Genomic DNA, 10,859 nt, shown 5'->3' with positions numbered 1-10,859 from the left:
CGAAGTAGTTGAGCATACAGCACTGGTAAGTTGCCCCAGCGTTCTTCAGACCAAACGACATTGAAATGTAGCAGAACGATCTGAAGGGGGTGATAAAAGACGTCACGAGCTGGTCGGACTCTTTCATCGCTATCTGGTGGTAGCCAGAGTATGCGTCAAGGAAGCAGAGGATTTCGCACCCTGAGGTAGAATCGACTATTTGGTCTATGCATGGCAAAGGAAACGGGTCCTTCAGGCACACCTTGTTGAGGCCCGTGTAGTCGACACACATCCTCCATTTCCCGCTCTTCTTTCGCACAAGAACGGGATTTGCTAACCACTCTGGGTGGTGTACTTCCCTGATGAACCCAGCGGCCAACAGTTTTGATATCTCTTCACCGATGGCCCTGCGCTTTTCCTCATCGAAGCGGCACAGGCGTTGCTTCACCGACTTGGAACCTAGGTGGATTTTCAAGGTATGCTCGGCGACCTCCCTCGAGATGCCTAGCATATCCAAGGGTTTCCACATAAACATGCCTTTGTTATTGCGGAGGAAGTCGACGAGCACGCTTTCCTATTCGGAGGAGAGCGTGGTACCGATGCGTACCTTTTTAGCCTCGGAGCTGCTGGGGTCCATGAGGACCTCCTTGGAGCCCTCTGCCGATTCAAACAACCCAGTCGATTTCTTCGCGTCTGGCGCTTCTTTGGTGACCTCCTGCCTAAGGGTGGCGAGCTCTTCGGAGGCGACGACTGCTGTGGCGTGGCCGCAGCATTTGACTTTGCACTCGTAAGCACGGTGGAAGGAGGTGCCAACGGTGATGACCCCGCAGGGACCTGGCATCTTAAGCTTGAGGTATGTATAGTTGGGGACAGCCATGAACTTCACGTAGCATGGTCATCCCAAGATGGCGTGGAAGGTTCCGGGGAACCCTACCACGTCAAAGGTGAGGGTCTCAGTTCTGTAATTGGACTGATCCCCGAAAGTGACGGGTAGATCGATCTGTCCTAGTGGTACGCCCTGTCTACCTGGCACAACTCTGTGGAAAGGCGCTCGAATGGGGCGAAGGTTCATTCGGTCGATGCCCATCTCGTCGAGCGTCTTGGCATACATGATGTTGAGGCCGCTGCCTCCGTCCATTAGTACTTTCGTGAGTCGCTTTGGGTCGACGATCGGGTCGACGACAAGCGGGTACCTTCCTAGGTGTGGGATGGCATCCGGATGGTCGGTCCTGTCGAAGGTTATGGCAGATTCTAACCACCGAAGGAAAGCAGGCGTGGCCAGTCCGGTCGTATAGACCTCGCGGCGTGTGATCTTCTGGCGTCATTTGGAGTCGTAAGCCGTTGATCCTCCGAAGATCATGAGGGCACCATTCGGAGTCAAGAAGGCGTCGTCCTTCTCCTCGATGTCATCCGTAGTGGGGGGCGGGTCCTTCCCCTGTTCCCCTTTGTTGGAGCTTCCAGACAAGAATTTGCGCATGAGGCCACAATCCTTGTACAGATGCTTGACTAGGAAAGCATGGTTTGGGCATGGCCCCTCGAGCATTTTCTCAATGTGGTTCGGAGTGCCCTCCGTGGGCTTCCGACCACCCTTGCGGTCGGCAGCGGCCACGAGCGAGTTGTTGCACCGTTGCTTCTTATTCTTTCTTTTGGCGGGAAGGTTAGAGGCGCCTTCGTCGGTGCCCTCATCCCGCCTCGCCTTGCCGTCGGAATGGTCGAAGATGGCTCCGACCGCCCCCTCTCCTGAGGCGTGGCTGGTGGCGATGTCTAGGAGTTCCTTGGTGGTCCACGGGCCCCTGCGCCCCAGCTTGTGAACCAAAGACTCGCAAGTTGTCCCGGATAGGAAGGCTCCTATCACGTCGGCATCGGCGACGTTAGGGAGCTCGTTGCACTGCCAGGAGAAGCACCGGATGTACCCGCAGAGGGTTTCATCGGCCTTCTGGCGGCAGTTGTTGAGGTCCCATGAGTTTCCAGAGCATTTGTACATGCCCTGGAAGTTCCCCACAAAGATCTCCATCAGATCCGCCCAACTTTGAATGGCGTTGGACGGTAGGTTGTCCAACCACGCTCGTGACGAATCGGCCAAGAATAGCGGGAGATTGCGAATAATGAAATCGTCATCACTCGCACCACTGGCTTGATAGGCAAGCCGATAGTCTTTGAGCCAAAGCCCAGGGTTTGTTTCCCCAGAATTTTTAGGGATATTGGTAGGCGGTCGATACCTTGGTGGGAAGGCAGCATTGAGGATGTGTCGGCCAAAGGCCTGAGGGCCTGGTAGGCCAGGGCTCGGGCTTCGGTCCTCGCCACTGTCATAGCGTCCGCCACGTCGAGGATGATAGCCGCGGTGGGCTCCTTCCCTTGCGTCGCTGTGGGTGCGCCTGCGGGCGTCGATGGTGCTGCACATGTTGCGGATGAGGTCGAGACATTGATGTACCGGGACAGCGGTGTGCTGCCTGCCGCCTGGCGGTGTCTGGTGAACGGATGTGTCCTTGGCGGGGCACACCGAGGGCGTGCGCTAGCTGGTGTCGGGCTTGTGTCGCCGAGACAACGAGCTTTCTGCCTGCTACGCCGCCGCACGCTCGAGCAATGTACAAATTTCTCGGTGGGCTCGGCGATCCTCGGACGTCGTGGCCTCTAGAAGGCCGTGTAGCAAGGCCATCATAGCGGCAATGTTTTGGCTCGCCCGAGCGAAGTGAGGGAGGGTCCCGTCATCAGTGAGGATCCTCTGGTGTATAGTGCGAGCCGTGGCGCATGTGGGCCCACCGTTTTCGCGGCGTTCGATCTCGTGATTGATGTCTGCATACTCCCACACGAGCCCTTGTCCAGCGTCATCGGTCTCTAGCTTCCGGGCTCTTAGCTGCTCCATCCTCAAGCGAGATGGGGCCACTGCCTCCCCCTCGGACCTACCGTCAGGGTTGCTTGTCGGGGTAGCCTCCTCCCCGGAGACACTTTCGACACGCCCCTCGGGGGTTTGCGCCATGACGCATTCCCGGGAAGGGTGATGGCTCCCTCTGCTAGAGTCAGAGCTAGAGGACGATCCTGGCTCCACCATGAGGAGCTTGTTGAGAGTCTCCGTATCATGTTCAATTGCCCCCACGAACTCGCTGTCCGTGGGTGGCTAAACCATGCGTAGTGCCAGAAGGTGGCCAGCGGTCACCACGGCGTTCTGGAGACCAAATGGAAATGCTGTCGGGGTGCTTTGCACGTGTCATTCTGGAGAGAGGGTGATGCAGCATGGGGCCTCCCTGGATGACTGGGGTCCAAGGGAGACGCCGGGCTGGCCCTCAAGCCTCCGGTGGCTGAAGTTGACGGAAGGGAGAGACTGGACAGCCGTGTGGGCCAGCGCCAGCTCTCCTCCTAGTGTGACGATGAAATCTAGGTCACCGAAACACACGTGTGTGCCCAGGACCCAGCTGATTGGGTGGTTAGCCATCCGAGGCCTGATTTGGAATGCACAAAGTCCCCTACCTGGTGCACCAACTGTCGGTGTTTCGATCAAGGATCGGCAAGTAAATTTATATTGATGCGCGTTAGGCCCGGATGGTGCGTGAAAGGACACAAGATTTATACTGGTTCAGGCTAAATGTCCCTACATCCAGTCTATTGCTGCTCGTGTTATTAGCACCAAAAATGGTTCGTAGTAGGGGGTACAAACGGTCGAGAGAGGGACTGGTCCCAAGTCTCTGATGGAAGGGTCAAAAGGATGTAAATAGCCTGGTAGCAGCTTGACTGTGTGTGATGTATGTTGTGTTGTCCGTCAAAAGTCGGTCCCTTTGTTGGAGGAAGCACATCCCCTTTTATAGATGAAGGGGACGACTTTACAAGTGAGAGGGAAAGGGTGCGTATGCTACCGAGCCTTGTTGTTCACCTCTACCAAGCCTTGTTGTCCATTTCAACGGATACCAGATAATGGTAAGCACCTACAATACTGTCGATGCCACTGTAGAATGTCAGGATGGCTATAGAGTACTGCTCCGCACAGGGTATGGACTCTGGTATAGTGGTTTTGACTTATGAGCCTTGCCCAGCCTTGCTCCGCACGCCTTCTGGTTCGTATGAGTCCCCGTCGGAGGGACGTAGGGTCGGAGTCTGAAGTAGCGCTGTGGGCAAGGCCTTCCGATCAGAGAGGGCGTCCAGAGGCCAAAGCGAGTGCTCTGGTCTGGTGGACCCGAGGGACCATGGAGCGGGCGCCGCTCCCTTGGAACCACAGCATGGTGACAGCACATCCGTCATTATGGAGGGCGCGAGTCCTTTCCTGGACCGTAGTGGTTGTCGTATGTCTACGTCGGGTTCCATGTCTGAGGGCTGAAGGCGGCGCCTACAATACTGTTCGGACTCTGCAATGCCAGAGTGGGCTAAAGCACCTATGCCATTGTTCCCTAGTAGTACTTTTCCTGCCGGGGCGCAGGGTATGATCCTCGATGCCGCGGTTGACCCGAATGTCTTGTCTTACCCTGTACCTATCATCATGAGGGAGCGGGGAGAGGTTGTCAGGCGAGACAGAACTAGTCTTTGGACATCGGGCGAGGCGAGGTCCGTCCTCGGACGTCGGGAGAGGTGGAGCCTAGCTTTTTTTCCATCGGGCGAGACCGAGCCCAGCCCTCGGGGGTTGGGTGAGGCGGAGTCTAGCCCTTAGCCCTCGGGCGAGGTGGAGCTGGCCCACGGGCGTCAGGCGAGGCAGAGTCTAGCCCTTAGCCCTCGGGCGAGGCGGAGCTGGCCCACAGGCATCGGGCGAGCGGAGCTGGCCTATGGGCGTTGGGCGAGGAGAAGTCTAGCCCTTAGCCCTCGGGCGAGGCAGAGCTGGCCCACGGGCGTCGGGCGAGGCAGAGTCTAGTCCTTAGCTCTCGGGCGAGGCGGAGCTGGCCCACGGGCGTCGGGCGAGGTGGAACGAAACTCCCGTCATTCGGGCAAGAAACGCAGTGGCGCCCTTGTCTGTTTGGGAGTTTTTAACATTCGATGGTTATTAGTTCCACCTCCTGGGGTACCCCGGTATTAGGTCCCCAACAGCTATTCACCCCTCTAGTCATTTAGGACCTTTCAACATTCAAAGTGTCTACCATAATATCTTGAGAATTGGATAATGGAACAACTTGAATTCAAATCTTCTTACTCTACTATGCTCTAGAAACTTGGGATTTTTATTTTGAAAAAGTAAAGATAGCTTTTGCTCCTCGAATGATTCTCTAGGATCACTCAAATTTGTATTTGGTTCCTCACCAAGGTATAACTTTGATGTTGTCTTCTTTTTGATCATCCTACTTCTAAAAGCTTATCTGGAGCTAAGGTATGGATGAAAGAATGGCACACTTACCTTGCATATGTTGTAAAGTCAAATCCCAGATCCAATGGAGAGAAACGCCATACTCTTAGATAAAAATGTGCATGTGTGTGGAAAATGTTGAAAAACTGTGACCATGACCTTTTGAACAGGCGGTTCATATGCCCAATCGACGGTGATGTTGATCTCGACATAGACGTGCCGAATGTCAAAGCAACGGTGAACGTTCACTGCACAAAGTCAGGTCGTTATGCAAAGCGCCAGTGATCATGACCACTACATAGGCAGTTTAGATACCCAAACGACTGTGATGTTCACCTCGACACAGACGTATCGGACGTACAAGTGATGGTGAATCCACACTGCACACAGTCGAATCATGGTGGAAGGCGACGATGATTATCATAATTATAGTCGTATTATAAACCAATGCGGCGGTGTTGACTTCCTGCATAGTCGGTTTTTAGCCGACCGTGATGACTTCAACTATCACCATTGAGTGTTTACTACAGAGGCCGAAATACGGCTGCGATGGGGGGTTACGACGTGACTGTGATAGGTCTAGATGTAGTAGTGTGAGCCTTCTTCACTCTAGTTGTAGCCATCAAAGTGAAGGCAGATGAATTCCGTAATTTGACGCAAGGAAGGATGAATGTGCTTGATTATGCAAATCACTTCAACTATTTTGCACAATATGCTCCATTGGATATTCCCATCGATGCGGTGAAGTGTTTGAAGTTTAAAATGGTCTCTCTTTATGATGCAAGATAGATGTCGATCACCCTATACAAGAACTTCAATGAGTTGGTGAGCTTGGCCATTACCGCCGAGCACAAAAGCAATGCTCTAGACACCGACACTCACAAGAGGGCCACCTCCTCATCTCAAGGGGAAGCTCCTTTTCCAAGAAAAAGACAAATATGGTACCCCCAAGAATTCTAGGGTCTGCACCACTGAGGCGTAATTTGATGTGCACCTAAATCGGTAGAATTACAACACCCTTCAGGCCAATCTGTTGTTCTTTATGCTTCCAAAAATCACCACTTAGCTTTGCACAATCTAAAGGCTAAGCTTAAGGTGTCTGAAGGAGTAAACTTGTGCTAGTGGTATGTGAGTTCCTAGATGTTTTCCTCAAAGAGCTCACAGGAATGCCACCCGAAAGAGACAGAGTTTGTGATCCAACTTGAATTTGTGATCGTACCACCTTCCTCTCTGTTGCTCCCATGCTATCTCTCCACTTGTTTTCTTTGATTTGGTCACCTCCACGAAGGATCTCACCAATGGTTTTAGGGATGGAACACTAACAATCTATCGCGCTTCCCCCTCTCTCCGGATATCCTCTAGTGATGCTGGGTATAGTTCATCGCCAACCCAAATGGCTTGCATTCCCATAACCACCCAGATACCTTTCGGGCCTCCATGAATGAGCAAACAGGTCTTCCAAATTTATGCTATATTCAGTATCCTCGACCTCCGATTCTGGCCCACTTTCACCCCCCTTAGCCCACATCGGCCCACCGTTAAACAAATTTGGAAAATCCATCCCCTTGTCCCTCTTTCCTCCTTCTATCTCTGTCATCTTCAACCTCAGGACCATGCTCATCCGTCCCCTGAAACAACAAACTTCGAATCTCCATTGCCCAATGAGATTTATCAACTTCTCCACCCCAACCCCCTTTGGACCAAGAACTTTGATTGAAGTGCCGCTCACTTTTCATCTCCTTCAACAAAGTATGTCTCCCCTTTTGGTTCAAACTGAAACAACTGCTGTCAAATTTACCCCCCTATTGAATCAAAGTCCCATTCAAAGTAGAATGCAACCAATCTCTGGTAAGCTGGCTCCCAAAAGCATATGCCCTGATGACGATGCTATGTGTCCAATTTATTTGTTCATGAAACCCCCTGTAGAGCCATTAACGAAATTTCAAAAGCTTGCGAGAAAACTGATGAACAGTCAGAACCACCACCAAAATTGAAAACACCCAGACCACCAACCACAAGAGACATCGCCTCCCAGAGCCACTCGCGCTCCTAGGCGACGTAGAACTAGACCGGCGTCGAAGACCTGCGAAACCACTGTTGACAAACCACCCTCTATCTGCGAGAAACCGTCAAAGACTCACCAAGGCCGCCCAAAGATGGAAAAAGCTACGCGACGAGGAAGCACGTCTTCCGGGCCAACTTGTCTCCTACTTTTCATCGCCTCAGACATTTTCAGGTCGCCGGAGGATCGCCAAAAAGCTCTCAGGCGACGCGTCACCTATTTTGCTGGATGGTCGATCCTTTTCTTCCACTGTAGCCCCTTTGCAAGCCGAAAAAAAGTAGCTTTTCATAGCTCTCCCTCATTTCCCTCTCTCCGTCATGCGTGAACCATTGGTGAAGCGATTTTGCCAAACAATTTTTCTAAAACAGCTCAGCTTCGTTGAGAAAGCTGCGCGTGAAGCTGAAGCTGAGCTGTGCTAAATGAGGTCTAACCCATATGAGTGCTGGATCGCCAAGTTTTGTATATCAATCAGTCAACAAACATCTCGGCAAGACAAAAAGAAAAGAAAAGAAAAGGAAGCCTTAAAAGACTGGATTGGGTCATGGGCTGGGCTGGAGACATTCCTATAATCTAAAGAGTTGGGCTTCAAAATGTGGTCATAGGCATGGATTAGTGGGCCAGGCTGATGGCCGTCTAGAAAAGGGAGGCCGACAGCCCATCATCACCAAATAAGACGACGGAGAAGATCTCACTCAGCAGGAGTCGATCCATGGCGGTGGAGGCGGCGGCGGCGTGGTATGAAGAGTGGCGAGAGGTCGAGTACCTCCAGGAGTCGATCCATAAGAAGATGGGGTCCATCTCCAGGAGGTTGATGATGGCCAAGGATTTGTCAGAGGCGGAGGTGGCCAAGCTCAAGGAAGAGCGCGCGGCCTTGCGAAAGCAGGTTGTGCAGCTCGGCCTTGAGGTGTCGCCGAAGCCGGATTTCTCATGCATGACCGAGGCCGAGCGAGCGGCGGCGGCGGAGAGGCTGAGGAACGACGAGGTGAGCTATGCGCTCCGCCTTACGCAAGAGGGCGACCCCAGGGGTCGGTCGATGGAGGCCTCTGCTCGCTTCGTCGACTTCGATCCCAAGCAGGGGGGCCGCTACTACAGCCGATACAGCCGCGGCAACCTCATCAACCTCGACCTCGATGAGGAGTGTAAGTCGCTTGCCCGCGGCCCTTCCCTTTCTTTCAATTCCATCCTTTTGCATGCTCCGCCACCCACCCGTTGCAGTTCAATCCTCCACCTGCAGTCCATCTATGACAAATTGATTAATTCTGCAACTAGTATTTATTATAATATATGTGTAACAATGTGCTGATTTGATTCCACATGCTAGAAATTGTTCTTTTTTTTGTTCCTATGTGTTTGGGTTTTGGATTAATTGGAGCTAAATTTTCACTCCTGTATGGTTTTCACTCACTTCTGTATGGCTTCTGGCTCTGGCTGTGCGGATTGAGCTCCCTCCCTCCGCATTAGTTTGTACCAATCTTCAATTCAATTCTAAGCATGATGATATAGATGCAACTGATGATCTAGTATCTCATTTCCTTTGTATTTCCACATGCATGACAGCACCCATTGGTCCGATGAGATGTATCGATTACCCCTACAAAAGCGAGAGTGACTATCCCTGGCTGTGTACGGCTGTAAACTTCCTATCCGTCAAGATAGGCTGTTCGGATGTTGGCTACCCAATCTGTGTCTATGGCACTATCATTGTCAGGGACAGCGTCGATGTGAGGTGTGTTTATCACTTCCGCCGCGACAGTGACAATTGCCAACTCATCAATTCCGAGGTACAACTTTCAGCATCTCCTTTTCTAGTTTGTGCATTAGCGCCTTGTTTTTCACTCGTATATATAGAGAAAAGATAAAGATTGATATACTGACCTGACCTGTAACCAATTCCTATTTTGCATGCTGGACAGTGTAACCAGGACTGTAGGCGCCATAATGCTTTCTAATAAAAATCCATACTTTCAGAAAGACACATATGCTTCTTGTTACACTTTTGTGTTTTAACGCTGTTTTTTTTTTTAGAAAAAAAAGAAAGAAAAACTGACCCTGTATTTACATGCTATATATCCTGTAAATAAACCTTGCCGTAGGCTGAATCATTGATCTTGACTGGGCCAAAACGTGGCCTCGCATTGTGTGAAGATATCTATGTGGAGACTGATCTGAAGGTGAAGGATGATCTAGTACAGGACAGAGAACTTAGTAAAGGACTCATAAGCATCAGGAGCGCATCAACTGGTCCATCGGTGACGGGATACACGTTGCAGACCAAATCTCTTGCTACCAGGCTCAGTACTGTGGATGTGACTTATACAGTCGTGGATCGTGCACTGGAGGGAACTATTGCAGTTGAAGTTCTGCAGGGAGGTTTTCATGGCAAAATCACTGCCTACACTGCCAACATGCAGTACAAGCTTGTGCTTTATGATAGCAAAGAGGCTGATGCGATGACTGTTGACGATTGTGGAGTTCTCGAGCTTATGCGACCTGTTGTATCTGTCTATGCGAAGGATTTGCTGATGATTGCTGCCCAGACCAGTGATGGTAAATCTGAACGCATATTATTCACTCCAAGGATCAACGCCAGAGATGAAGGCCCACTTGCTGTTGGTGCAACCAAGTTGCGGGTGAAGCTTTGTTGGTCAGTAATGGACCCCTGACTGATTTGGATAATACCCCATTGTTATAGCTATGTCTGTTTCGGTGATGCTGTTGTCACCCTAAGTTATGCGAACTTATTTGGATCTGATAAGTAATAGTGTGTGTGACTTTTCTGTATTGTGCTTGGCTTTTTTTTTTATTTGGACGCACTTGTCTTGTACCCTGCTGGGCTGGGCTTGTTATGCTGTAGCAGTTATCTAGAATGTGTTGCGCTTTATGCTGAGCCACTATCTAATAAGTTGTGTGTGTGTTGTCTATATATATATATATAATATGATATATGATGGAGTATATCATTATACTAGACCGTCTAGGGTAGCTACTCCCTTCATAATATGCCACTCGATTCTATCCATATGAGCTAATTGGGTTCGTGCAGAGTAGGATCTGATAAGTAACGTCTTGTATGTGTTATGCCTCCGTGCATAACTTTGTACATTCTAATACAAAATAAATTATTTAATTATTTGGGAGTATGTATGCATACTATGTATCATCTTTTATTTAAATATTTGGAAGTATGTATACATACGTAGTATCATTTGGGAGTATGTATAAGTACGTAGTAAATTATTTAATTATTTGGAAGTATGTATGCATAGTATCAGATTTCAGAGGAGGTATGGACCGTTCGTTGTCGACTCAGCGCACGAGAACAGAGGCGTCGCTCGAGTTGGATAAGGCCTGGTTTAGTTCAAAAAAATTTTACCCTAAATTATTATATCGAATTTTATGGCACATGCATGAAGTATTAAATATAGATGAAAAAAAAACTAATTGCACAGTTTAGTTGGAAATCGCGAGACGAATGTTTTAAGACTAATTAGTCCATGATTAACCATAAGTGCTACAGTAACTAACATGCGCTAATGATGAATTAATTAGGCTTAATAAATT

At 50.2% G+C, this 10,859-nt stretch overlaps 1 protein-coding gene across 1 annotated transcript; it reads left to right on the top strand.

Annotated features, from left to right (window-relative positions):
- Positions 1 to 7,987: 7,987 nt before the first annotated feature.
- Positions 7,988 to 10,206, top strand: LOC136513644 (uncharacterized). Its single transcript, XM_066507613.1, has 3 exons — positions 7,988 to 8,437; positions 8,856 to 9,079; positions 9,392 to 10,206. The coding sequence occupies exons 1-3, from the start codon at positions 8,008 to 8,010 to the stop codon at positions 9,959 to 9,961; spliced, it is 1,224 nt and encodes a 407-aa protein (XP_066363710.1). The 5' UTR covers positions 7,988 to 8,007; the 3' UTR covers positions 9,962 to 10,206.
- The last annotated feature ends 653 nt before the right edge of the window (positions 10,207 to 10,859 follow it).

Source organism: Miscanthus floridulus, chromosome 16, assembly GCF_019320115.1.
Source record: "Miscanthus floridulus cultivar M001 chromosome 16, ASM1932011v1, whole genome shotgun sequence".
Lineage (NCBI taxonomy): Eukaryota > Viridiplantae > Streptophyta > Magnoliopsida > Poales > Poaceae > Miscanthus > Miscanthus floridulus.
This window is presented reverse-complemented; position numbering and strand designations above follow the sequence as displayed.